Source organism: Opisthocomus hoazin, chromosome 8 (genome assembly GCF_030867145.1).
Source record: "Opisthocomus hoazin isolate bOpiHoa1 chromosome 8, bOpiHoa1.hap1, whole genome shotgun sequence".
Classification (NCBI taxonomy): domain Eukaryota; kingdom Metazoa; phylum Chordata; class Aves; order Opisthocomiformes; family Opisthocomidae; genus Opisthocomus; species Opisthocomus hoazin.
In genome coordinates, this window is record NC_134421.1 from 12694243 (window position 1) to 12722116 (window position 27874).

General features: G+C 43.5%; 2 protein-coding genes across 9 annotated transcripts in view; both read left to right on the forward strand.

Moving 5' to 3' along the window:
* The first annotated feature begins 492 nt into the window (after positions 1-492).
* Positions 493-18492, forward strand: TCP11L2 (t-complex 11 like 2). Of its 8 annotated transcripts, none has more exons than XM_075427969.1 (11): positions 493-651; positions 4131-4260; positions 6248-6417; positions 7660-7792; positions 9497-9617; positions 10321-10541; positions 11479-11615; positions 12611-12798; positions 14196-14377; positions 15114-15286; positions 15869-18492. In XM_075427969.1, the coding sequence occupies exons 3-11, from the start codon at positions 6282-6284 to the stop codon at positions 16111-16113; spliced, it is 1536 nt and encodes a 511-aa protein (XP_075284084.1). In that variant the 5' UTR covers positions 493-651; positions 4131-4260; positions 6248-6281; the 3' UTR covers positions 16114-18492. The 8 variants fall into 8 exon arrangements, with proteins under 8 accessions (XP_075284084.1, XP_075284088.1, XP_075284086.1 ...); XM_075427971.1 differs by lacking the exon at positions 493-651 and adding an exon at positions 1186-1255; XM_075427968.1 differs by lacking the exon at positions 493-651 and adding an exon at positions 1460-1512.
* A 3070-nt stretch (positions 18493-21562) lies between these two features.
* Positions 21563-27874, forward strand: part of POLR3B (RNA polymerase III subunit B) — an 83393-nt gene continuing 77081 nt past the window's right edge. The window contains exons 1-5 of the mRNA XM_075428813.1: positions 21563-21683; positions 23638-23670; positions 26117-26173; positions 26256-26320; positions 26816-26891. Of these exons, the coding sequence (XP_075284928.1) occupies positions 21612-21683; positions 23638-23670; positions 26117-26173; positions 26256-26320; positions 26816-26891 (303 nt within the window). The 5' untranslated portion in view covers positions 21563-21611. The remainder of the gene's footprint in view (positions 21684-23637; positions 23671-26116; positions 26174-26255; positions 26321-26815; positions 26892-27874) is intronic.

The following is a 27874-nucleotide window of genomic DNA, read 5'->3' on the forward strand; positions in this document are numbered from 1 at the left end:
CTTGGGCTTCCCCCATCTTTCAGACAGCATTTCAGCCAAAATGGATGTAAAAGCTAGTAATAAATAACATCCTTAAAAGTGAAAACAGTCCTGTAGGAAGTCAGTCCAGCTGTACACCATCACAGGCAGTCATCTCCAAAGCTCCTTTGAGCTTCTCTCAGATTGTCGTTGCCATGTGACACACACAAACTGGGGCAAAGTAGCGCAAATGCAGTTATTTAAAACATCATCTTCTTTATGGGAGCTATTGGATTAGGCCGTTGGACTTAATCCCATGTAACGTCTCTGACAGCGGGGCTGACCGGTACTCTGCATCGCCGGGAGCAAGCGCTCCCGCGCGAGCCAGGGCACTCCGCACCTGCGTAGCCAAACCCCAGCTTCCAGCCCGTGCTGTTATGGCAGAGGCTGTATCGATAGGACCCACAGTGGGGTTTGGTCTATGCGAATACAACGTCTATCCCACGCAGTCTGCCTGCGTGCTGAAGGTGATGCAGTTCCTCGCAGGAAGGGGAGCTCTGCGTCTTCGCGACGAGGAAGGCTTGATCTGGCTCCTGCCCCAGAGATGGCTGCGGGTGTTTTGCCCTCCGTGCTTCCTGGTGGGTGAGGCCATGGCGGCACGCAGCTCCCGTGACAGGATGCTGACCCCGACAGGTACGTGGAGCTGCTCGGTGGGTGAGGTCGGTCCAGCAACAAGCCAGGCATTTGTAATGACAGCGTTGCACGGCCTCACGCTGCGTTCCTCGGCGGGCGCTCAGCAGGCCTGGTAACGCCACAGCCCTCAGCCAGCCCGGTGACTAAACCCGGCACGGTCCTGAGCGCCCCCCCCCGAGGCCAAGATGGCGGGGGGGTGGCAGCGGGGCCAACATGGCGGGGAGGAGGGAGCGCCTCATTCCCTCCCCCCCGCCGAGAGGCAGGGAGCCAGGGCAGGGAAGCCCGTGGGGACATATTTAAAGCTTCCTTGGCAGCGCAGCGAACAGAGACGGGCACAGGCGCCCTGAGGCGCAGCCTCTTCCCCCGCCGACCACGGACGCTCACCCCCTCCGCGCCGCTCGTCCCATCCCCTGAGGCGGCTCCGGGGCGGGGCTAACGCGGAGGCCCCGCCCCGCGCTGGGGAAGGGGCGGGGTCAGGCCGGATCGACGGGGCTCTTCCGTAAACACCACCCAGCCTTTCCCCGGCCTTGCCATCCGGGCAGGGCCCATTCTGCGCGGGGGAGTCCTCGGAAGTGCTTCCCCTGTCACATCAAATTTCTCCCCGGTTAGTGCTGGGGCCCAGGCAGCATGAGGGCACACGGACCACTTCTGCGGGGATAGGCGCGTGTTGACCCAAGTCCCTCGGGCTAACTCGCCGTTGGAAGGCAGGAAAAGGTTACGCCCTCCCCCCCATCATCGGCAGAGATGGACGCGCCCAAGGAAGCCACTCATAGTCCGGGCTGGGTGTATAAATCCGGGGGGGGGGGGGGGCAGTTTAGCGTCCCGGCCAGCGCCGTGCGGGGAGGGCGAGCTGCCGCCGCGGTGAGTGACCGGGGCTGGGGCGTACGGGCCGTGAGCTGCGGGGTGGGAGCTGGCCCGCCGGCTGCCGCCCTCCCGTGCGGTGGAGGCGGCGGGATGGGACGGGACGGGCGCAGCCGCGGGGTCCCGTGCCCCCCCCAGCTCCAGCAGAGCAAGGGCACCCGGGCTCCCTCCGGGGGGGGGGGGACGCGGGGCCGGGACGCTCGGAGGCGGGCAGCCGGGCTCGCCTTCCCCAGGGCTGGCAGACAGAGGATTCCCCCCCCCCCCTCCCTTCCCCCCACAGGGCCCGTCCTTGGAAACGCTGTTTGTTGTGGTCGCTCCTTGCCTGAGGTGACTGCTACAAACATGGAGGCGGGCGGGGGAAGGGGAGGAGCGCCCCGCGGCGCCGCCCCCTCCTCTCAGGACCCCGCCGGCAACGCGCGCATTCGCGCGCGTTGCCGGCGGGGTCCTGAGGGGAGGGGGCGACGCCGCGGGGCCGCGCACTGGGCTAGCTCGCGCCGAGGCGTTTGCGCGCCTTCGGCGCGAGGAGGCGCTGGGTGAAGGGAAGGGGCCGCAGGGGAGCGGCGCCGGCTGCGAGCCCTCAGAAATGGGGCGCGGGGACGGTCCGGTACCCTCGCAAAGGCTCTTTTGTGCCCTGAGTGCCGGTGGAAGGGGCCCTCGAGCGCGAATGAGCTTCGGTCGGTGGCAGCTTGAAGGCAGCGAGGGAGCGAGCCCGGTGGAACGAGCGAAAATAAGACGTTTGTAGTGGTAAAACTGGACGGAGCGCTTGAAGAGGGTGCGTGGATGGAGGGTCTCGTTTGAACAAAGCAGGGCTGTGGAAAAACTGCTCTTGAAGATGGTATCTGAAGGGGAAAAAAAACCCAAAACTTTCCAAACTGCCTTTTTCCCCTAGGTGCTTCGTAAAGTAACTTGTAAAGGCAGCCTTCAGGAATACAAAGCGTGTTTGTGTCCTCTGAAGCCGATCTGATCGTGCGGTCTTGATCAGTTCCGAGTGAATGATGGGGCTGGGTGATGTGGTGGCCCTGTGAGAGCAAGATAGATGTCTTCAGTGTTGTATTCATTGCGTTTGTACTAAAAAGAACAAAACTGCCTGATTAGCAGCGGAAACCATGATATTTTAGTTCTTCTGTATTAACAGCAATCTTCGGTTTTGTACATTTAGAAGATATTTTTAGCTTGGTCTCCCATTTAGACTTTATCCTTAAAAAAAAAAAAAAGCAAAATAGTACTGATCAAAAGAAAGCAGTGTGATGAAGCCCACTGTGAAGGTATCCAGCCTCACGTAAAAGTAAACATCAGTTGTTTCTAATGCAGGAAGAGTAAAGCAGGTTGTAACCACAGGCTAAACCTTTAATAGAATAGGTAGGATATTAAGCTGTGTATTAAAACAACAGCCTAATTAATATGTAATACCTGATGAACAACTCTGGAAAGTAAGATAGTATTCTCTGCTCAAGATGGTGGGTTACAAAGAGATTGTGGAAGGCTAAAGGGCTTTCTGAAATGACTTACTTGAGAATTATGTTAATCTAAACTTAAAATTACATGTGAACTTAGAGCTTTCATAAATTACTAAGGGCTGTGCAGTCTACAGAAGTGTAAGGAAAACCAGCTCTTCTAGTGTATACTATCAAAAAAGGGCTAAGTAACTTGGTCGTCTATTGTTGTAACTAATTAGAAAAGCCTTTTTGGTTTGTATTTCCCTTTGATGTCCTCAGTGAATGTACTTTTCTTTCAGAATTTTAGCTTTTGGGCAGTGTGTTTAAAACCTAGATGGCATATCCAGATTCTGCGTGTGTATTCATGTGTGTTTACTTTGTGCTTGCTGCCTCATTTATGTTTTAAACAGAATTGGGCAATCACAGAATGGCAGGGGTTGGAAGGGACCTCTGAGGATCATCTGGTCCAACCCCCCCGCCGAGGCAGGGTCACCTAGGGCAGGCTGCACAGGACCTTGTCGGGGTGGGTTTTGAATGTCTCCAGAGAAGGAGACTCCACAGCCTCTCTGGGCAGTGTGTTCCAGTGCTCTGTTATAATAATGTTCTGAATCTGCAGAATACACCCATTCTTCCTTACCATTCCATTTGAGGCATGCGACTTGGAAATATATTTACTGTGGTAAAGATTGCAGTGGCTTTTCAGTGTGTCATCTCCTGGTACACTGATGAAACTTGTCATTTAAATTAAGTCTTCTGAAGCACTCTACTGGCAACTCTACTATCTGTATGTGTGCATGTATTGTAGGAACAGGTATGGTCTTGGTACATCAAAATATGTCATGGGTGTCTTTGAAATGCAAACACTTGTTGCCGAAAGATCCTTTGCTGGGACTAGTATGTAAAGACTTTATATATATATATATATATAAAATTTTAATTTCTACCTTAACTATTTGGTCATTTTGGGAATCAAGACTGGGGTAGAAAATGGCAATGCTGGCTTGCTTCTGTGGCTGGTTTAGTACTTGCTGTCAGGAGCACCTTGCAAATCTGAATCTTTATGAATTTATTAAAATTATCATACTGACAGTTAAGAGGAAGCTCTTGAAATGTTGATACATAAATTGTGTGAGAATTTTGGGTTTTTGTTGGTTATTTAAATTCTATGTTCTTAACACCTAGACTGAAGCAGTGACACATCCTGAGGTGCTCATACTAGGCGATTGATTTACGAGATCTTTTGGGCCAGTACACTGCCAACAGCATTAATCAATTCTTTTGATGGACCACCTGCAACATTAACCTTTTGGAGGTTAGTTATGTATGTGTAAATAAAGGGGGTTTATACATAATTAAAGCCTGGAAATAGTGTTCTGATGCTGATCCAGAAGCAATAGTGGGAGAGTACTATATGCTTTGCAGGCTCTGCAGTGTTACTGTATTTAAGTGAGCGGTTCCCCATCAAGACCCTGGAGCATGTTGTACAGTTAGGCTACTCGCCACAACTAGTTTCTAGTCAGCACTGGCTTTGAGATCAGTAACACAGATCTTAATCAAAAAAAATAGTTTTAGTCTCCTGTGTAACATTGACTTGTGACTCATTTCTAATTGTAACTTAGACAAATACAGTTTCCAAATCAAATATCTCAGCCTTTTGATTTTCTAGGTTCTCTTGCAACTCTGTCTTGCTTAGTCAATACTGTTTTAAATATCTGCTTGCTTTTAGTTTCTTGTTAGAAGTTATGAAATTGCGGTTCTAATAAAAGTTACAATGTTAAGGATCATAACTAATGCTGTAAGTCTTGAACCCATGACCTCTATATCCTGTTGAAGTGTCTCACTTACTGGCTTCTCCAGTAAGGTAATAAACTGTCAGCTGTCATCTTGTTGATGTGTTTAATTCTTTTCACAAAACCCAGCATAAAACATCACATAAGTAAGGCACTCGGATGCATCATCTTTCCTCTTGGGAGAGAAGGAGTAAACATACACTTAACAAATGTTCATCATCTCAATTAACAGGGGAGTACTCATCAGTTAATACCTCATCAAGTTATAAAGGCCTATTTAGGATGAGCTGGTACCCAAAAAATCAAATGCTCTAAGCTGTAACTAGGTGCCAGCATAAAATAATCTTCATTCTTACTCCCTTTTGTCTACTTCTTGACCCAACAATACATTGATTCACTATAGTACGCACAAAAATCATCCTTTTGCTGCTAAAAGTGGCTTTTCCCAAGTTCAGCAGTCACAAAGTGCAGTATTCTTTGCCTGTTGAAGTTGATGCAGTTTAATCATAAATGAAGTCATCTTACTTAAATTTGCTGATGGAAAGTGTTGTTGGCTATGTCTTTTCATACTATTACTCCATACAGTCTACTGTGGAGTGCTTCGTGGCTGTAATCAAAGATGGACAGCTGCTTTTGGTATCTGGGCCAAATTCCTTTGGTAGTAATTATGGCCGACTTCCAGTTTCTCATTTTAATATGATTATGAGCATATTTTTCACTTCCTGTCATACAGCTGTTAATCATCTCTATTGCCCTATGCAGCTGTCCAAATTCTACGCAGTTGCAGATTATCTGCCTGGGAGGCAGTTTCTTTACATAGAAGTGCTATGAAGCCTGACACTTCTGTATTACCTGTCATGTCTGCTGAACGTGATGTTAGAGGCTCAGTTACCATTTGACAACAGAAAACCCATCCACCCTCACCCTAGGAGGAGTGTTTTTGGGGTCTGTGCTATTGTCAACCTGATTCTGAGTGAAGACCCACCAAAAGCAGCAGTCCAGACTTCTAGCTAGACCCTGTCAGAATTGTAGTATTCTGAATTATTTGCCTGTTCTTCCCCGTTGCTTCAGAATTGTTACACTCAGTGAAGTCTGTTTGTGGAAGGAAGCTAATTGCTAAACATCACTTGTTGGTGAAGTCAGATGGGGGATGGTAACATGAGATGCCTTTATGGATGTTGAGAACTTCCAAAATTCTGACAACAAGCAACTTTGGGGGTTATTATGGGTATTCTTTTATTTTTTAAATATAGCCAATTTACAGACTATTTCTAACATAACCCTTAAGGTACAAAACAGCAGAAGATACAAAACTTTCTTGCATTACAGGTGTAGTTTGTTAATAACTATGATTATTCATGTCAAGCCAGATCCTTTCTGCAACACCTGTTTAACAAAGGCAACTACTTGTTCTTCATTCACAATGTAATGATCAGTATCTGACTTTTGAGAAACAAACAAAAAGAAAAGTAAGTGCCAGTTTTATGGGAAATGTGTTTGCCTTTCCAGGTCTTGTTTACCATAGCAGCTAAAGTGAATCAGAATGCCTCTCAATGATGACCAGAACAGTGATTCAGATTCTTCACGCCTGTCTGAAAGCACATCTTCTTCTAGCGACTCTGAATATTCAAGACAAAGCTTTAACAGTGATTCTTCAAGCAAACCGAGTTCCCCAGCATGTAAGCCTATTTCAACCTTACCTGCATTGTGCATAGACAGATAAGGCTAACTTACCTTGTTTCTCTTTGCTGTCTTGGGTAGAACCTGGGATTCTGAATCTCTGTTTAAGAGTATTAAGAGAAAGGCATGGCTTTCTCTGCTATGGAGCAGCACATCTCCTTGTGTGTGGAACATCACCAGCAGCTGTATCCGTGGGGGGTCTCTCTGTGCACTCCTTCCCTTCAGAAAGTGTAAGAAAAGTGTGCCACCATGGACAATCCTAATCTTGATGTTGGTAGCAGTCCCCCACTCAACTAGATACAGCTTTGTGCAAAGGGTGGATTTCTTCTGTTTGCTCCATACACTTAAATCTGTAACATACAGATTTACGATATTACATCAAGTTACATGAAATGAATCTCAAATTCACATTTTTTCTTTCATAATTATAAAGATCAAACAGAAGACACATTTGCACAAGGAAGGTATTTTGAGTAGAGGTGAATAAAACCTTGGTTAAGATGTGCTTTGTGTTCATGTCTGTAAGCATTCTCAGGCCATTCATACTGCTTAAAGTCTAAATGTGAAGTCTTACATCAAAACAAACTTGTTAGTGGAGCTGCAATTGGCAGCTGGCTTTTTGTCTTTATTACCAGTCTTCAAAGGCTTAATTCCAAATACTAAATTAAATGATAGAATTTGGGGATTTAGAAACTTTGGGAATGGACTCTTGCTTTCCAATGTAGAGTTTCTGTTACATTGTTAATACTTGTAAAAAGGGAGTGTAACTTAAGAGTGCATCTGCTGTGGAACATAAATGGGAGGTTCTCAAGTCAGTAACTTCAGAACTGTCTCTACAGGCAATAAAACCACAATATGGCCATTATGTGCGCGGAATTGTAATGGACATCTGGTGTCTGTAATTGCCCATGTTTTTGGTCTGCTGGATTTTACAGAACAGTCAATAGGAAATCTGTGGAATGCAAGATGGTGTTTTAAAGGAACAATATCTTAAGATGCAGAAATACAAAATTGCTTTTCAAAATGTTATGAAGCTTGTGTGGTATTACCCCCACACACACCCCTGATAAGCTGGGAGTTTCCTGAGTTAGTGTTGTAAGAAGATATCAAGACCTGGTAATCCTAGTCTGTTTCTTCTCTAGTAAGAGTCCAATTAGCAAGCAGTAAAACTTTTACATTTTAATATTTGCAGCTGCAGCTAACTATCTATATTTGGCTTGAATGGATCTTGTTTGTTGCAGCAGCAAGCCCTCCGAAGACTATTACATTTGATGAACTGATGGCAGCTGCAAAAAATTTGACAGACTGGACTCTAGCTCATGAAATTGCTGTAAATACAAATTTTTGCATAAAACATGACTTACCACAGAACAGGTAAGACCCTGAATTTTGGAAAAAGCTGCACTGGGGTTGGGAAGAGAGGAGAAATGAATGGAGCAGCAAATTAAAAAAATAAGCAAGAAACAACCAACCGAACCCAAACAAACAAAAACCCCAAACCAAAACATCTTGGAAGGCTACAGTTTTTTATCCTGCACTTGCAGGAGTCACTGTCAAAGCCATTCTTGCTTGGAACAAGTATTGCAGTCCAGTTGAGTCAATATGCTGTCTTGGAGCGTATTGCTCTGTCTTGATTGTCATATGGAAGATAAAAGGCTAATGCGAGATGAGTGCTGATAGTGAAGATGAGTATTGGTTTGTTCTGTGCAGTTCCAAGCCCTGTGGAAAAGGTGAAATGGTGGCCTTCTGTGCAGTTGTATGTAGTAGCTCATTGGTGCCATAGTGATAAGAAGACAGAGCTGCTCATAAACATAGTTATACTAAAAACCCCAGAAGAGGTGCAAAAATAACCTGGAGATCCAGAAGTAGTGACAAGTAACTTCCCTAATGTAGGTAGGTAAAATGTTCTTCCTTACAGAGGTGTCTAACTTAGAAATGACCCTGGTCTCTACTTTGAGAAAACTTATGTAAAAACCAAGCAGGTTTTGAATTGCACAAATCCCTTTACTGGTTAAATGACAGAGAACAGGTGTACTGCATCAGTACAGGCTTGGGGCGGACCTGCTAGAGAGCAGCTCTGTGGAAAAGGACTTGGGTGTGCTGGTGGGCGACAGGTTGACCATGAGCCAGCAGTGTGCCCTGGTTGCCAAGAAGGCCAATGGGATCCTGGGGTGCATTAAAAGGAGTGTGGCCAGCAGGTCGAGGGAGGTTCTCCTCCCCCTCTACACTGCCCTAGTGAGGCCTCATCTGGAGTACTGCGTCCAGGTCTGCGCTCCCCAGCTCAAGAAAGATGAGGAGCTACTTGAGAGAGTCCAGCAGAGGGCTACGAGGATGAGGGGACTGGAGCATCTCTCCTACGAGGAAAGGCTGAGGGAGCTGGGCTTGTTCAGCCTAAAGAAGAGAAGGCTGTGAGGGGACCTAATAAATATTTATAAACATCTCAAGGGTGGGTGTCAGGAGGATGGGGCCAGACTCTTTTCAGTAGTGCCCAGCAACAGGACAAGGGGCACAAACTGGAGCATAGGAAGTTCCGTCTGAGCATGAGGAAGAACTTCTTCCCTCTGACGGTGACAGAGCACTGGAACAGGCTGTCCAGGGAGGTTGTGGAGTCTCCTTCTCTGGAGATATTCAAGACCCGCCTGGACAAGGTCCTGTGCAGCCTGCTGTAGGTGACCCTGCTTCGGCAGGAGGGTTGGACTAGATGACCCATAGAGGTCCCTTCCAACCCCTAACATTCTGTGATTCTATAATAGTTTTTTAGGAAAGCCTTGTACATAACCTACCAGGTTAGGACAGTGAATACAAATTCAATAATGAAAAAGGGAACATAATATCTCTTTACCGGCATCTGAATTGCCAGCGCTACTTTCTAAAATACAGGTGTTCTTGGAAGAACTTGTCAGTCTAGACCATGTTTCAGGAGCTGATGATCCACAACCCAAGAAAGATACGGTTTGCAGGGCACAATAGCTGATGAGGGGCTGTAAGTTTCCCAACAAGTGATCAGGCTAACCTAAACCGCTTTTAACAAGGATGAAAGCTGGTTGGGAGTCTTTATCTAATTGACTTACTCCACAGCTTTGCAGGCACAGTGAAACAAATTGTACACGAGGCCTTTTGGGATCATTTGGAATCAGAACTGAATGAAGATCCTCCAGAATATGAACATGCTATCAAGCTCTTTGAGGAAATTAAGGAGGTAATGTTACTTCTCCCCTGCACCCCAGTATTGTTTGGTCAGCTTAGGTCTGAGAGTCTCATCACTGAAGGGCCTGTGAACTTGGTCAAGCCAACACCTTGCAGTTCTTTAAGATGAAACCATGATTACTAAGAACTGCAAATAGGTCTCTATAGTATATTAACCATGTATGTGGCCATGAACACAAAGTGGCATGTCTGCTCAGCTTTCACTGCATGATGGTTAGCTGCAAGTCAGTTCTTTCCTCGGCGCTTCACATCTCTACTAGCCTTTTTCCAGCAACATACTGTGAGCTTACAGCATGGACAGGAGTATAAACATGACTGCACCTGCCCAAATAGACTTTATTGTTTATGATCATCACACAAGGGAGCATGCAAACCTTTAGTCCTGGCACAATACTAAGTCTTTTAAAATTTTAGGTTAGGAAATGTTTGTTTTACAGGGCAGTCTCCCAGTTTTTGAAAGTCTCGTTGTTGACATGTTGACATGCTTTCTGGTTTACTGGCTTTGAGCATTTTTGCAGAACTGTACTGCAATCCTCTTAACAGTCCTGTTTTTCTACTACTTTAGATAATGTTTGCTCTTAAGGTGTTATGTTATAGCTGGTCAGCTAAATACACTTCAATATTAAGTCTTACTTCAGTGGTTTGGTTTTTATTGATAAGCTTTTCCCTTTTTTTTTTTCTTCCCTCTGCTTTAGATTCTTCTTTCCTTCCTGACTCCTGGAGCAAACAGGATTCATAATCAAATTTGTGAAGTTCTAGATACAGATCTTATAAGACAGCAGGCAGAACATAATGCCGTTGATATTCATGGGCTAGCTAACTATATCATCAACACTATGGGAAAGTTATGTGCTCCAATAAGAGACAACGATATAAAACAGTTAAAAGCAACTGACAATATCGTAGAATTACTGAGGTTGGTATTGGGGTGTTCTTTTAGAGGAAAACCTCTTCTCTGAAAGAGTACTGGGCAGTGGAAGAGGGGGGCAAAGTCTTAAATTGTGTTGCTTTATCTAACACCTGTTTTCAAACTATAAGAAAACTTATTTTTATACAGAAGTATTAAAGGGAGCTGTGACACTCTGTGACCAGAATATTATGTTTATCTTACTTTTTAATGAAATGGGTAGAATGTCTAGATGAGACACGACCAGCTCTGAATATCCAAGTCACTGAACAACAAAAGAGCACTCTTGCAATCATCTGTGTTTCGGAGACTGCTTTTTCAATCTTGTTCATCCTTACAAAATATAAGCACCACATTTGTCTTGTTCCTTCTTGAACTGTGTATTGTATGCTTCTTCTAGGAGGCCAAACTTTGGATTTAAAATCTTTAGTAAAGATCTTATTACTTGAACTTGAGTACAACACTTACATAAAAGAGCGGAAACCAGTTTACTGCTCCTTGGGTACACTGAAATATTAAGAGTAAATGGTAGTTGTTGTTCAACTATTTTATTGCTACTTGGATCATATACAGGGACCAAAGAAACTCGGTCAGAAGGATTGTTTCTCTTTGTGCAGTTGGAGTGACTAAAAAGTTAAAATCTGTTCATTTAGGTTAAAATGTACCACCTGATACAGTTCTTGAAAACCATTCTCTTTCTGTTACGGGATTGTACCATTTAGTGATGCTACATGTTTGTCCTGTTCTCTGTAACTGACACCAAGCCTTATGCAGAATACTCCTTCAGGTATCCTGGAAGATAGGTAACATATCTGTTACACTGAGATACCAGTGAAGGCGTTTATTTCTCCCAGAATTGAAATTAAAGTGCTAATTTAGGTGTACCTCGCATGTGCTGTTTAAAATACACTATTGTAATTGTCAAATTTTAAACTCCTGCTTTCAGACAAATATTCCGTGTTTTGGACCTGATGAAAGTGGATATGGCTAATTACATAATTCAAAACGTTAGGCCATACCTTCAGCGTAACTTGGTGGACTACGAAAGAACAAAATTCCAGGAAATTCTTGAAGAAACACCAAGTAGGTATCATGCTATATTTAACTTAAAAAGAGGACTATTTAAAGACATGCCATAGAATCTATCAATTGCAGTTAATTTGGGGGAAAATTTCAATTTCTTGCCTGGACTGAACTAATGCAAAAATTCTTTGACAAGCAAGCTAGCAATGGGCAATAGCTTAACTCGCTATAAGTATGTTTGTCTGTAATCTGGGGCACAGAAAAATTTGTATTTGCTAAATTGATTAGTATCTGAAAAACAAACAATGGCTCTTACTGTCTGGAGGCAGAAGCCCTACACACTGAAAGATGAGACTTTATTTCTTTTGTATGCAGCAAGTCTTTGTTACTCTGAAGTAAACATGTAAAACCAGTTAGTGTGCCTGAAAGCTGGGAGGGACAGGAACATTTTTTTAATAACAAAAGGCAGACTCTGAGGAAAACTTTTTAGGTGACACGAAGTCAACTTGATCCACTATTACAGGTTTTGTGTAACACCGCTAAACAGTGTTCAGGAAAATATGTCTTCCAAGAAGAAAACATAAACTTATTAACATCTGAAACAGGGTCTTCTAAAATGGAAACCCTGAGCCGCTGATACAGCCTGCGGTGTTTGTACATGCAGCCTGAGAAAGAACTCTTTAAAAGCATTTCATTTGCTGTTAATAAGGCTGATCTCCCTTCACCTCTACTTTCCAGTCCCGTGGCCTCTCTGAAAAAAAGGGGGGGGAAAAAAAAATGCTTTGGGAACTCAGACTTGGAGGCTTTTTTACCCAAAAATATTGGCTGAAGTCTAACAATTTGTTGTTGGGTTTGTACAAGCTAGCTAGCATATTAAGGTGATCAGTGCAAAAAGGTGAGGGAGAGAATTTGCATGTGTGGAGACTCAACTGTCCACTATGTTTGTTTAGTCTTTGGAAGTTCAGTACTCTTGTTTGTGTACAACTTCTTTCCTCAAGCTAGTGCTTATTTTGATGAAAGCATGAAGTAAATCTGTGCTGATTTGCAATGCTTAGGTGCCCTGAATCTCACAACAGAATGGATAAAGGAATCAATAGAAGATGAATTGTCATCTATTTCTGATGAATCTTCATCATCCCCTGGTGCTGACAGTAGTTCTAAACCAACTATTAGTCCAACACTGGTGCTAAACAACGGCTACTTGAAACTGTTACAATGGGATTATCCTAAAACAATTCCAGAGGTAAGAAGTGTATTTCAGTGTCTTCAGATTTCTAGTGATATGAAAACATTGGTGTAGTATAATGATTCTGCTATTCATGGCAACAGGTGAAATATTCTCTAGCACTTCTTAAATTTTTGAATCGTAAATTTGTAATTTGGAGAGTGTGTGCTAGTCTAGTTTCTGAAATATGAGGTGGCCAAGTCAACAACTAGGAAAGAACAACGTCCAGGTTGTTTTCCCTGTACCCAGTTGTAGCTCTCCAGCTCCACCCTAAGAGCAGTCTTGGCCATGGTTAAAGGCTGGGCCTTGTACAGACCAGCACTCAGCTTTCTGAGTCTGAGAGCACTGACTTATGGCATCCTGTTTTCTGAACAGCATCAGGAATTGGTGGGATTGCTCTTGTTGTAGAACAGAATCGGTGAAAACTTCAAGCCCTTTAAAGTAGATAGTCACCCCTTCTCAGTGCAGATAAACTATTGCTTCAAGAATCAGCATTCAGTTTTTCCCCTCCAGCTCCTGATTACTGACCTCTGCAACTTTCCGTAAAGCCAGTTTGAAACTGGCCATCAGTCAGGGCTAAAATTAGCATCTGCAATGAGCACTTTAGCTATACTTAGGATGGCCTGGCAGAGAATTTGCTAAATACATGGGGATGCTCTTAGCGCTCTTGGTCAGCGGACAGAAGGGAAGCCACCTTATTCTTTGAACAGTTTTGAATAAGAGCTATACACATGTATTCTCTGCTGGATCTAGTTTCTCATACTATGGAATTACTACCAAACAGTTGAATGATAGTGCGCTTGTGCTTCTCAGTGGAGGGATTTAGTTAGGATGAACTCTTTCTAACCTAAAACAGGTCTCTCCAGCTACATCTTGCTGTGGGAATTACTTACGTTCTTGGTATGATCAACTGGCTTTTTGCCTGTACCAGGTTATGTATCGGCTGCAGAACCTGCTCTGGTGGTCGAACTGGTAGTTGTCATGCACAGTTATTCATCACTGTCCATCAGTTACAGATGACAGCATTTTTCAAAGGTCAGCTGTATCCAGAAGATTATTCTGTCTGTAATGTTGATCACTGCAATGTCCTCTGGATTCCCTGAGCCTTCTACATCATGGGCTGAATTGTTGGCCACAGACTTGTGTCAGCAATGAAAAGGAATATGATGCAATGTCCTCAGTTTCCTCTGCACTGAAGGCATTACCTTTCTTCCCACCACAGGCTTACTTCTGGTACTCATGTAATGCCACTTTGTGCAATACTGCATATTCAGGGTATTTCAGCTGCTGTCTCTTCTGACTCTGCATATTTGTGATTAAAAATATTAATGCTTCATGGCTACATCCTACATTTGTCCTTTTCCCTGCCTCTCTCCCTCTGTATTCCTAAATTAGTACTATTGTTTCAATTCTAGACTCTAATAACAGATGAAGTTCGTCTTCAGGAGTTGAGAGAAAAGCTCAATCAGTTAAAAATCATAGCTTGTGTTTGCCTCATAACAAACAATATGGTGGGTGCAGCAATTGTAGATGTGCCAGATTTTGCTGATCAACTGAAAAGGATCTCTGTTCCTCTTCTTGAAGGCATGAACAAGAAGTAAGGCCTTGTTTTTATCACTCTTCTTATTTTTTGTAGTGGGAAATACCAGGTGAACTGGAAAACCCTTGGAAACAATTCAAATGTCATAGGCAGTGCTTTTTAATAATGAGAAGACACCAAATTTTAATAATGTATATCTATATTCCCCTTATAATAGAAGTCCACTGCATGTTAGGCACATTATTTCGAAGTTATATTTTAATAAAATCTTAATCTTGATGTTAGTCTACAGAATTTGGAGCCTACTACTAAAGTTCATTCATATGCTCCTAATACTGGAGAGAGTGGCAATACATTCACTAAATTGTCTTGCCAGTTGCTTCAAACTTGTAGGTAAAACTATTTGGCTGCCTATTTCTGCTGTCCCTTGCATTGCAAGCATGTGATCTGAAAGAGTGTCTCATAAAATAGTTTCCCACTCTGCTTTTTCTCATGAAATGCTATGCATGCGGCCCAGGAAAACACCTAAGCATAAGGGCAAAATGAACTGGTGTCATTGCTGCACACTTGAAATTACTTTTGCCATTTGGATTACAATTAGGTCCTTATTTTATCTTACACATGGAGATTTATCCTGTATTTGTAGATGTACATAAATCTGCAAAAGGTAACATTTCTAAATGCTGTCATTGCAGGGAGCAGGTTGAAAATAAAAGGGAGACAAGTGAGGTCACCTTACAACCTCTGCTACAGAAACTGCGAACCTTAATGCTTTTCTGTTTCTTTCATCCAGAACTTTTGATTTGAAGGAGGCTCTGAATACCATTGGTGTCCACATTTGCAGCAAAGTGAATGGATCTTTAACTGAAAGAGGTCTTCCTGCTCTTACTGAAGAAATGCAGAGTAATTTAGTGGGTCAAATAGCTCATATTGCCGAGGAGAATAATCCCATCAGTTCCTTGATTGGTTAGTAAGATAATACACGATTGTCTTATTGTATGTGTCTGTATATAAACTTACTCTCAGCAAGCTTAATCGGCTGTCTGATTATTTTTAAAAAGGACTTTCTTACTGTAGTAAAATACTGGGTCAACTAAGAGTGAGGAAGTGTTGTTTACCTGTAGATGGTGTTCTTGGTATGCTGCAGAACATGGTTAGTTGCAGCTACAAATAATTCTAGAAGTGTCTGTACAGACAAGCCTAGACATGCTAGTATTTTGGAGAAGAACCTAGAAACATGAGTGCTCTTCAGTTTCCCTTGTGTCAGTTCTGGGTTTAAACCTACTGTTATTTTTAATTTGAGTCTACTCCATGTAAGGTAATGTAACTTGGTGCAGCAGGTTTATGCTGCATCCACCTTGCAGGAGCCAACTCTAAGAAGCTTTCAGTATTGCTTCCCACTGCAGTTCAGGCATGAGAAAGAGTTACCACCTATGTTGTTGGATTTTTTTTTTTTTTACTGTGCTGATGCAGAGGGCGCTTATGAAGCGAGTATGGCTTCATCTTGGGTTTACATCTGTTCTGAGCGTACTGTATATTCCATTTCAGACAAACGAATCCAGTTCTTCTTGAGAAGCTTGCTTGCTCTTCCGAGTGTTCAGAAGTGTATGCCTGCTGTGCCAGGAGGCCTTTCTGTGATTCAGAGAGAGATGGAGTTTGTTGGATCTCAGTATGTGAGCATTGTAAACTTTAATAAAAAAGTGTATGGACCATTCTATGCAAACATACTTAGAAAACTACTTTTTCCTGAGGCACCAATGGGGAAAGCAGAAACAGAAACACCTACCACTTAAAAAAATGTATTTCTGTACCCCTCTTTTTACCTTCTAAGACAGTGATCTGACTTCCCCACTCAGAACAGCCCACTCCAGTGAGTATTAATGAGAGACATCTTGTAAAATGTATGCAGATAGTTTCTGAAATTTACTGCAAATAAATTAATTTCAAGGACATATGTATTTAAATAGACTAAATTTGTTTAATGGATTGTGTCACTTGTAATAGCCAGTGAATTATTAGTTTTCAAGGCAAGCATTTATTATGATTTGCAGTGGGAAAGAGCTGGCAAAGTACTTACTGTTTTGCCACCATTAAAACAATGTTATTTTTTAACTTAAATATTTACATTAGCAATGCAATTATGAAATGACAAAACAATTGTAGATAAAATGTACTATGCTTACATTGTATTTTTGTAGAGCACCATGTAATAAAACAACATAACTGCTTACTAGGCCAAGTTCTGGTACTCCTGCAATTACCGGAACCAGGACTTAGCCTCTGTTACCTTAAGGAATGCCAGTATTATAAATTGTTTGTAGTACAGCAGTTACAGAAGAAGCATTCACCAATTAAAGTAGCAGTCATTCAGAACTTCTCAACTGTAATTGAGATTAATGATAAACACCTAAGAAACATGAAGTTGGGGGGGTGGAGTAAATTTCTGTATATAATGTTTATAAACATTTTGTTTATCCAGTGGAGGTTATACGGATCTTAACTCTAATCTTTGATCTTAATGGGTATTAAGTATTTTTAAGTTACGTCTTTCTGACCTTTATTCCCAAAAGCACTTAAGAGTGACCTTAGAGTACCACAGAACAACTTCCCCTTTTATGTTCTGTTGGATGAGGGCGTAAGCTTTTCAATAGGTACTCTTGGGTCTGAAAGCAAGAACCTAAATGATCAGTCATTCTTGAAAATTATTAGATTCACTCTCACGGGTGTGAGAAATACTGCAGTTTTCTTCAACTTCTGTTGGAATAGGCCTCAATACTTAGTTCCCATTTAAGGCATCAGGAATCCTGCATACAGAAAATGGATAGGCTTGAAACCGAGACATGTGGAAATAGACTTCTATAAGTTTACACAGGCTTTATTTTGCTTATTTCAGATTACTGGGAATAGATACTGCCGGAATATGTATTATAGACATGTTCTTGTCTATGAAATTGAATCATGATTTACTTGAAAATGATCTCTTAATATATAATAGTCCTTTTAAAATGTCATATATATAAAAACTCCATGTGGTACAAGTTATATAGCTTGTTTTTAGTATTTTATATTACAATCTATTTTTTATGAAGAGACAAAGAAATCACCCGTAAAAGCTTAATGTGTCACACAAATTGTGTATGTACATTACTATGTCTATCATAAAGGTCTAAAAAAACTGGGCATTATTAGCACTGTGGTTTTGTAGTCCATTTTTACAGAACTGTGTACTTTTTTTAGTAAGGGAAGTGACTTCTAGTCGGTTGCTCCTCAGTGTCCAAGGACTTTGGCCACATGTACATGATAAGAAAAACTTTCTTTAAAAGGCCTTTTTAGAAAAGAAATTTCTCTAGTGCACTTCTGCTCTATCCCTTGTAAAAACATTGCACAAAATAAAGATGAGTTGTTATTTTAAAGGGAACTGTCCCCTGAAGTCTGAAAAACCTGAGAGAAAGGAACGCTTAGAATACAGTAATTGTGCCACTAGGTAGAATAAGGTTGCTCAGATGAATATGAAATTTTGATACGCGATTCAAAATCATCAAGAGAAGAATGCATTTCAAAAGCAACTAAGGGGAATTAAATCTTAGTGATGTGCGACATGTTTAGAAATACCCAAACTATTATGAGCTTCAGCCAAGAGAGGATTTTATGAACATTTGAAGATGATTTATAACATGATTATAGACTTTTTATCAGAATATTTTATATGCATTCTGTTGTAAAAATAAATACCAAACTGTAGATCTCTAATGTACTGGGGAGACTGTCATACTAGTTTTTACCAGTAAATAATCAAAAAATGATGATTCATTGGGTTTTTTTGGTGGTTAAGGTGACTTGCAAAGGGCATTTTATAGCATGGCCTATGTTTCAAGTGATAAATGTATCTTAATTTTTATTTGGTGTTTCAAACATGGACATTGCATCTGTTTAATTTTGTGTTGCATGCTGTTTATGCTACTGTGGCTGAAATGCACTTGCCTCTACTCGAAAGTTGGTCTTGTGAAACAAGATGCCATTCTGTAGCAGCTTTATTTGTTGAAATAAAAATATTTGAGGTTTTATATGCATTAAATTTTGTTTGTGAAAAGTCATATATGCAAATTGTTTCTTAAATGTAATGGATTGTTAAATGCTGAAGATAAACGACTGCACTAATAATATGTTGTGACTCTTTTCTTTGGCTGCTACTGAGAAGTTACAGAAAGAGCACAGAGGAATAACTTTATTCCAGCTGCACAAATAACATTAAAAATGGTTACTTGCTTAAATCTGACTCCTTGGAGAAAGGTTGTGTTGAGTTTTATAGGGCGGGGGCTGCAGGCGTGGCTGCTGTGAGAAGCTGCTAGAAGGTTCCCCTATATCTGACAGAGCCCATGCCAGCTGGCTGCAAGGTGGACCTGCCGCTGCCCAAGGCCCAGCCCATCACTGATGGTGGCAGCTTCTGTGATAACGTATTCAGGAAGGGGGGGCGGCGGGGGGAACAACCCTCCACGTGGCAGCCAGAGGAGAGGAGTCAGAATGGGAGAGAGAAACAAGGTCAGTGGAGAAGGGGGGGAGGAGGTGCCCCAGGCACCAGAGCACAGGTTCCCCTGAAGCTCATGGAATAGACCAGGATGAGGCAGGTTCTGGACCTGCAGCCCATGGAGGTCCATGGTGGAGCAGATCTCCACCTGCAGCCTCTGGAGGACCCCATGCTGAAGCAGGTGGGTGGCTGAAGGAGGCTGTGAGCCCCTGGGGAGCCCATGCTGGAGCAGGCTCCTAGCAGGACCTGTGGTCCCGTGGGGGACCCACATGGAAAGAATGCAGCCTGTGGGAAGGACCCATGCTGGGCCAGGGTTCCCGAAGGACTGCACCCTGTGGGACGGACCCACGCTGGAGCGGTTTGTGGAAGACTCTCCTGTGGGAGGGACCCCAGGCTGGAGCAGGGGCAGAGTGTGAGGAGTCCTTCCTCTGAGGAGGAAGGAGCAGCAGAGACAGCGTGTGATGAACTGACCGCAGCCCCCATTCCCTGTCCCCCTGTACTGCTGTTGGGGAGAAGGGAGAGAATTTGGGAGTGAAGTGGAGCCTGTGGAGAAGGAAGGGGTGGGGGGAAGGTGTTTTTAAGATTTGGTTTTATTTCTCATTACCCTATCTGATTTGATTGGTAATAAATTAATTTCCCCAAGTCTGTTTTGCCCATCATGGTAACTGGTGAGTGATCTCTCCCTCTCCTTATCTCAACCCACGAGCTTTTTGTTAAATTTTCTTTCCCCTGTCCAGCTGAGGAAGGGAGTGACAGGGCGGCTTGGTGGGCACCCGGTGTCCAGCCAGGGTCAGCCCACCACAACGGTCATTTGTATACTTGATCATAGCTCCGCTCTTGGGAATGATTAAATAGATAGGAGTCGCCAGACTGGAAGATGTTGGGGGGAGGGTGACACCAGATCTCCAGAGGGGTGAGTGGCAACAAAGGCAGAAGAGTAGGTAGTTGTTTGCTGTCTTTTTGGCTGCAAGAACGCGGAGTGTCAAAGAAAGGCAGTCAGTTTAAAACAACTGAACTGTTTTATTCACAACAATCATAGAATCATAGAATGCTTTGGGTTGGAAGGGACCTTTAACGGTCATCCCGTCCAACCACCCTGCAGTCACCAGGGACACCTTCCACTAGACCTGTTAGCTCAGAGCCCCGTCCAGCCTGGCCCTCAATGTTTCCAGGGATGGGGCAGCAATGTGCAGATTAAAAGTTTTAAAAGTTATTAACTTATTAAAAGTTTTTTTGGTTGCAGGAGAACTGGACAACATATAGCTGATGGATATGCTTCTTATCTTCTATCATTTTTAATTAAAGGTGACCGATGGCTCCATATTGCTTCCCTTTCAGCAGCATGATGCAGAATAACTCTGCACAATTCAGCCAGTCTTGCAGTACCAGCTGTAAGGAATGTGTCTGGGTCAAATGTGCTGAGAATATGCTGAAAACGTGATGCTTCTTGAACTTCTGGTACTTCTAAAATGACTGCCACTCAGTCATGTCTGGATGTTGGTCTTTTGTAACCCTGGATTTTTTCTAATCCCTCTGTGAACGATTTACAATAGCCCCAAGGCAAAGTTAAACTAAAGAATACTTGAAAAGCACAGAGAGCTGAATTTTAAAATCTGTAAAATCAGAAAAAATTGCATTGGATATGCTCCTTTTTTTTTCATTTCCTTTTTTTTGCTAGTTATGCAGTAGGAACAAATATTTTGGAGTAAACTTACAGCTGAAAGCTTGTGCTGTCTGATAGAGCTTAGGTTTCCTGTAAGTGGTAACAACAACAGCAAAAAAACAACAGGCAAAGAACCTAACCAACTCTAATAGATGCTTGGTTTAGAAAGGTAAGGAAGAACTCTGAATCCTCTAACTCCCACTTTTATGATAGTTTTCTGTCATGGAAGTAATCCTGATTTCTGATTACGTGCTACAGCTGATGGGCAGGGTTGCAGGGTCATCGCAGTGAACAGGGCTTGGCGAGCACACAGCTGGCGGGATGGAAGGCCGTGTAGGGTGGCGATGGAGGCGCTGGCCACGGAGCTGGGCGCCCTGACCCCGGAGCAAGCGGTGGCTCCTGTGAACATGGTGGAGGTTAGCAACGGTGGGGACCAGCTCACACTCTGCTTTTAAAACACACTTAGCAATTATTATATGTGAACTGGCAAAAACTTTCCGCCACATGAATTCGCAAAGACCACTAATGTTTCTTGTTTAACCGTGAACTGGGCAAGACGAGGCGTGCCCTGTCTGACTGGGATTCTGGCGTCTCCATAGCACAGACACTTGCCAAGGAAAAAAAAATAAGCCAGTTTGTAGCTGATCCAGCTACAGCATTCAACCCTAAGGTCGGAAAAAGACAGTAAGAATGCCAAAAGCTTATGCTCCACGTTGCTTTTCACGTTAAAAATTATAAAAAATCAGTTTGTACCCGAACAGCTCTGTGCCTTGCTCTGTCACCTCGCCTGCCTGCTCCCGGCCCATGGGCTGGGGGGAAAGACCCCAAAGGCCGAAAGGCACTTAAGTCCCCTGCCAGGACATAGGGAGGGGGTGGTCTGGAGAGCCAGGGCTGCCCTCAGCAAAGCCTCCAGCCTTCGCCCCATTCTGGTGTCTGTCTGTCTGTCTGTCTGTCTGTCTGTCTATCTGTACTCACCCCCACCAGGGTCCCGCGGGCCCGGAACCTTCGGTCGCGGCGCCGGTGCGGCGGGAGGACGCGTTTGGCTGCCGCACCGCGGGTCCCTCTCCGTCGGGCTCCGCCGGGGCTCCTCTGGCGGGCTGGCGATGGAGGCGCTGGCCACGGAGCTGGGCGCCCTGACCCCGGAGCAGGCGGCGGCTCCTGTGAACACGGTGGAGGTTAGCGACGGCGGGGACCGGCTGGGGAAGGGGCGGCACGCTTCGGGCCCTCCCGGACCGGGGCTGGGGCGGGGGGGGGAGGAGAGCTCCTTTGAAGCTCGCCCGTGGCCCCGTGTGGGGGGGTGAGGGCCGCGGTTCGGGTCCGTTCGGCTGGACCGAGGGCTTTCTGGCGGAGGGAGAGCGTGTGGAACGGGGCCCGGGTGAGCCGCGAGTGCCTCTGCGTGGCCCTGCGCCGTGAGGGACAGCGTTGCACCAGGGCCGCAGCACGGCCGCGTACTGCTGAGTGGCAAACTGAAATGATGGGGCGTGCTGCCCTCGGTAAGTCTGCAGGTGGCACCAAGCTGGGTGGCAGTGTCCATCTGCCTGAGGGCAGGAGGGCTCTGCAGAGGGGTCTGGACAGGCTGGATCGATCGGCTGAGGCCAGCTGTGTGAGGTTCAACAAGGCCAAGTGCCGGCTCCTCCACTGGGGTCACAACAACCCCATGCAACGCTGCAGGCTTGGGTAGGAGTGGCTGGAAAGCTGCCCGGCGGAAAAGGACCTTGGGGTGCTGGCTGACAGCCGGCTGAACATGAGCCAGCGGTGTGCCCAGGTGGCCAAGAAGGCCAACGGCATCCTGGTTTGTATTAGGAACAGTGTGGCCAGCAGGAGTAGGGAGGTGATCGTCCTCCTGTACTCAGCACTGGTGAAGCCGCACCTGGAGCACTGTGTTCAGCTTTGGGCCCCTCACTACAAGAGAGACATTGAGTTGCTGGAGCTTGTCCAGAGAAGGGCAACGAGGCTGGTGAGGGGTCTGGAGAACAAGTCTTACGAGGAGCGGCTGAGGGAGCTGGGACTGTTTAGTCTGGAGAAGAGGAGGCTGAGGGGAGACCTTATCACTCTCTACAGCTACCTGAAAGGAGGTTGTAGTGAGGCGGGTGTTGGTCTCTTCTCCCAAGTAACTAGCGATAGGATGAGAGGAAATGGCCTCAAGTTGCATCAGGGGAGGTTTAGATTGGATATTAGGAAAAATTTCTTTACTGAAAGAGTGGTCAGGCATTGGAACAGACTGCTCAGGGAGGTAGTGGAGTCCTCATCCCTGGAGGTGTTCAAAAAATGTGTAGATGTGGCACTTCGGGACATGGTTTAGCAGGCATGGTGGTGATGGACTGACAGTTGGACTTGATGATCTTAGAGGTCTTTTCCAACCTTAATGGTTCTGTGATGCTCTGTGAATATCGTAGTGTGTTCTTTTCTGGAGCTGAGTGGTGCAGCCTCATTCTGTGCTGCCCACTGCTCCTCACCTTTGCCTTCCAGCTGCATCTCTCATCCCAAATTCGAGGTGGGTTCCCCATGCTGCAGGGGAGAAGGTGGGGCTGATATAAGGTGGTGGTCCCTGTGATCATCAAAGAATAGAGGTGGGGGAAAGTTTGTAGGAACCTTGATATACTTACACTTGTGAGTACTTTGTTTCGATAGTTTTGCTAAATCTTTGGAAGAGTTATGGTACTGGTAGGTTTTACAGAGACTCATGTCTGCAGATGGTGCCCCCGGGGCTGAGAGGGTTGCATGCATTTTGTAAAGTAAAACTTGTAGCAAGCCTTCCCTTGCTAGGAATGTAATTTACAGTGTTAACAGGGGGGAAAAAAAAAGTTAGTTGTTCTTAAATGAGGGCATGGTAATGAGGAATTTTCTGTAAAATATGTATTCTCACATAAGTTGCTTTTAGAAAAGGCAGTGTCCCCGTTGTGTCCTGAATAAATATTGCCTAGCACGTAAGGCTTGCTAAGATGATCCAAATCATCTCTCTGTTTTGTTTTTACTCATCTAGGTTGCCTTTAGGCAGTTTTTTTTCTAAGTGGATCTGATTTTAAATAAGATTTCTGTTTAATAATTGTAAAAGAACAAAAAAGCTCAAGCATCTGAGATGTTTGGTCACTCTCTGGAAAGATATTTCAAACTTTTTTTTGTTTTCAGGAAAAATGGAGACTTCTTCCAGCTTTTCTAAAGGTAGGTGTTACGCAGTCATTTCATGGCATGAATACTTTGTCTCCTTTCTAACTTTACATTCTCCTCTTGTAGCTTTTGTTGTTTCCCAGAATACCTGTCCTCACCTTTTGTGTGGATTCTGTAATTTTTTTTTTTTCAGTTCCATGAAATTATGGATAAACTTGTTCTATAGATTTGTTTCTTAATTAATTTATGGATTAATTTGTGGAGCATCCTTTTAGAGGGTTGCATTTTTGTATGGCTATTCTCAGTCAACAATGTATATGTGTAATGTTTCCAGATTATTGTACTGTTTTACTGACACTCGGGGACCCTATTCATCGTCTTTATATAAGACTGTGGTGTTAGGTTGGTAGTTGTGTTTGTCATGGGAAGCATATAACCACAGATCTGGATTCTGCAAAGGCTTGAATATATGTATATATGTGTATGCATATATATATATATATATCTTCCCTCATGAAGTCAGAGCTTGACTGAACTTGAAGATTACTAGTGTCTTAATTTCAGTGCTACTCATATAGCCTGGTATTAGTTGAAGGCACAGTTCCACATAAAATGCCATTTGGATGTAAGAACAGGAGTAGCAAACAGTTGGAAGTGGGGAAGGAGGAAGGCAGTAGTCAAAATCGTGTCATAAAGACGGCAGGTAAGGTCTGTGATGTGCAGAGGTACCTTCAGGGAATTGCAGCCACCTCCGCACCCATCAGCAGTCTGGAAATGTTGCCCACTTCAGCAGGTTTCTTTTCAACTTCACTTTATTGATTCTTTTCCTTTCCAGTTTCAATACCTGCACTTCTCTTTTTGTTGCACCCCAGAGTGTTTGATCCTGGCAGGAAAACAAAGTTCAGAAGTCAGTTATAGTTTGTGTGGGTTTTGACTTTGGTTCAGGGCTGTGAAGATGGTTCAGGGCTGTGAAGATGCTTCAGGGCCCTAATGAATCCTGTTTCTGTGTCTCTCATAGCAACCACATGAACTTCCATCACGAGCTTGAGCTAGTGATATTGTCTCAATTCTTGAGACTTTGAAAAATGGAGGGCTGCTGGTTGTGGGGTGCAATTTACTGTGTGCTGCATGCCAAGTGTCTCCATCTCATATTATTTCCAGCCAGTGAGCCCTTTACTCTAGGGCTGCTGATGGTGGTCTGGCCTTTCTGTTGCATTTGTGCCAGCAGTGATATAGTTACACAAACCTGATGTTGTGCGTTACAGCTTCTGTGGTGGAGTTTTCTTGCAATAAAGCTGTTGATACTGCATTTTTTGTAAAAACGGAAAGAACTACCAGCCTGATCTCTAGACACTAATAAATCCATGGTATTTTCTTGCCGATTTCATATGATGTGAAATGTTTTTGTAAATTAGCGAAACTCTTATCTAAAGAGTTTTGGTCTGGAGTCATTCCTCCTTTGCCTTAACCCATGGAGGTTTCACTGAGGAGCTGGGTTTGTCATTCTAAGCTTCCCATTTTTCTAATAATATCAGAATGAACTGTTGCCTGTCATGCGAACTATGTATATGCTTCTGTGTTCTGTATGAAGTTTGAAGTCTTATAACCTGTTAGTTGTCATGGGATGTTTCAAAGCTGAAAGCTCTCTGAGCGTGGAAGCCTGTGTCTCAGTAGTAGCTAGCACCCTTTCCTTTTCAGGGCTGGATTTTGCACTGCTGTTAGGATAGTGACACCTTTTATTTCTGCAGAAGCCACTCTGTTAACAAAATTAATGCCTCTCTTCGTATTTCTTCAAGCAAAAATCTTTGGTTTTTTCCTTAATCCCAGGTCATTTTACTAAATATAATCCACCGTCTTTTGATTGCTCTAAATGCCTTAAACTTAAATCCTAGAAATGTGCAGTATCAACCCATTACCTGGGGGAACAGGGTACTGTTTATTCTCTGTGATATTACCCCTGGGCGTGTTCTCTCTCTTCCTGCCTACAAATGAAACTCAGATTTCTGATGAGTGTCTTGCCCTTCTGTTTCCTTGCTTATTGGCTTCTCTCTTTCTCACCCCGCTTCTGTGCTGTCTCCCCTGTCTCAATGGCTCTCCCGGTCATTCATATTTATGCCAGCTGCTCTTTCTCAAGCAGCACATATGGCTAATAGTCCTGTAAATGACTCAAATTATTTCATAATAACGGCAAACTGATAAAATATTTTTACTTGCAATGGCTCTTGTTTGTTTATGTGAATTTCACAGTCTTTTAGGTGTTTACTTTGTTCAGTTACCAAATTACTTTTCTGACTCAAAGAACAATGACAGCTCTGGTGTAAACCTGGAAAGGTACGGTGTAGAACCAGACTGATTGTCCAGGCACTTCTCAGAAGTTTGTCAACTGAAAGAATTTAGCAGAGATCCAAAAGCACTTATAAATGCTTATATCTTAATTTCTGCCTTGTATGAATAATGTTGTTGAAGCTAATTTTATTTGCTACATGCATGTATTTTCCAGGTGAAGGGACTTGTGAAGCAGCACATAGACTCATTCAACTATTTCATCAACGTAGAGGTATGCATTCTTGCTGGGAAGTGAGTGGCTCTTAGTGCTCAGAAAAGGCATGTGATTCTATTTTTTTTCCTTTTCCCTCCAGATAAAGAAAATCATGAAGGCCAATGAAAAAGTGACAAGTGATGCTGACCCAATGTGGTATTTGAAGTAAGTGTGCCATGCTGTCCATACCAGTAGTAGCATGCATACTGTCTCATGGGTCTGTTATTGGCTATAAAATGTGTATAGGCACCTGCGTTGGTATAAATCAAAAGAGTATTTTCCATGGCTTATCTCTTATTTGGAGGATTGAAAGATAGGAAGATTTAAAGAATAATGATGTGAAGCAGACTTAATAGCCCGCTGTTAACAATACCTTATGTCACCATTTTTCTGTAATTTAGTAATCTCGGATGACAGATGAGAGTTTCTTTTTGTCTGTTTGCAAAGGTAACTTGGGATTTATTGCATGTGCAGTTTAAATTCGAACTAGAACACAGCTCAAATACAATGAGTTACTTTCAGAAGAGTTCTTGCTCATTATTAATCAACCTATGTCCAACAAAGTAACTTCATTTTTTAGTATATGTAGATCTCTGCTTCCTTGAGGTCACCTGAAAAAAATTTGGCTCCTTGCTCATTTTGGCACTGTTTGTGTTACAGGTACCTCAATATTTACGTGGGTATTCCAGATGTGGAAGAAAGCTTCAATGTGACACGACCTGTATCACCTCATGAGGTATTAATGTTTGCATCTCTCTTGTTTGTTTGTTTGATCTTGGGAATGTCTTGGGTAGTAGCTGCATGGAACTTTGTTTTGAGTACACACATGCTACATTAGGTGATACAATGCATGCCGCCATCGCTGTAGAAAAAATCCTCAGAGATTTAAACATCCTGTAATAATTTTTTTTCCCTGACATATGCAAATAGTTGTATTCAGTGTTTCATGGTAGCTGTATTTGAGTGGGTTTCCATGAAAGTAGTGAAAAATACTTCTCTTGTTTGATCTTGTGGCTCTGCTTGTGATAGAGCTGAAGTCTACACTACAACATAGTGTTCTTTGATGTTTTTATTAGCTTCTTTCTAATATTAGCTTTGCTACTGGCTGCACTGTAGGTCACTTCAGTCTCCCTTTCCCTCCCAGTTGTCTTTGGGAATGTATCTCTAATTTTTTGCTCATACTTTTTAAGTCCGAATCAGAGAGCAAACGCAGAAACTTTGAGCAGAAACAGCGGACGTTAACAAAATTATAAGAAACTGCATAAGAACGTTAGCCTTATAGGGTATATATTTGACTTCTTTGCACTGCTGTAAGCATGTAGGTTAACAACTGGATTGTGTACTTCTGGAGTAAAGGTGCATGTTGCTGCTGTGACTGAAATCCGAGTCTGTTGCTTTTGGCAGGGTAGAAGGTAGCTTCTGTACATATAAGAAAGCCATAAACTAAGATAAGGTTTGGACCTTCTGGGATTGCTTCCAGGTATCTAAACCCATTCAGTTCCCTTCAGAGATTTCTCAGCAACAAAGTATTCCTCTTCTGCTGCTGTGCTTTGAAATTTATACCACTGCAGCAGAGGTACTGAAAACCTCTTTGCGGCCTCAGAATAGGAACTGAGCTTGTAACTTGCACTCATTTACCTGCACACAACCTGTTGTCAACCTAGTAAATCAGTTCACATATCAGATGGTTTTTTTCATTGCTATATACACTTGATACTT

What these genes read in the sequence shown, in the direction of transcription:
- TCP11L2 (XM_075427969.1), top strand. Translation starts at nt 6,282, where the DNA reads ATGCCTCTCAATGATGACCAGAACAGTGATTCAGATTCTTCACGCCTG. An exon ending in CAAACCGAGTTCCCCAGCAT is followed by an intron (nt 6,418 to 7,659) that starts GTAAGCCTATTT and finishes TGTTTGTTGCAG; the next exon opens with CAGCAAGCCCTCCGAAGACT. An exon ending in TCCCATCAGTTCCTTGATTG is followed by an intron (nt 15,287 to 15,868) that starts GTTAGTAAGATA and finishes ATTCCATTTCAG; the next exon opens with ACAAACGAATCCAGTTCTTC.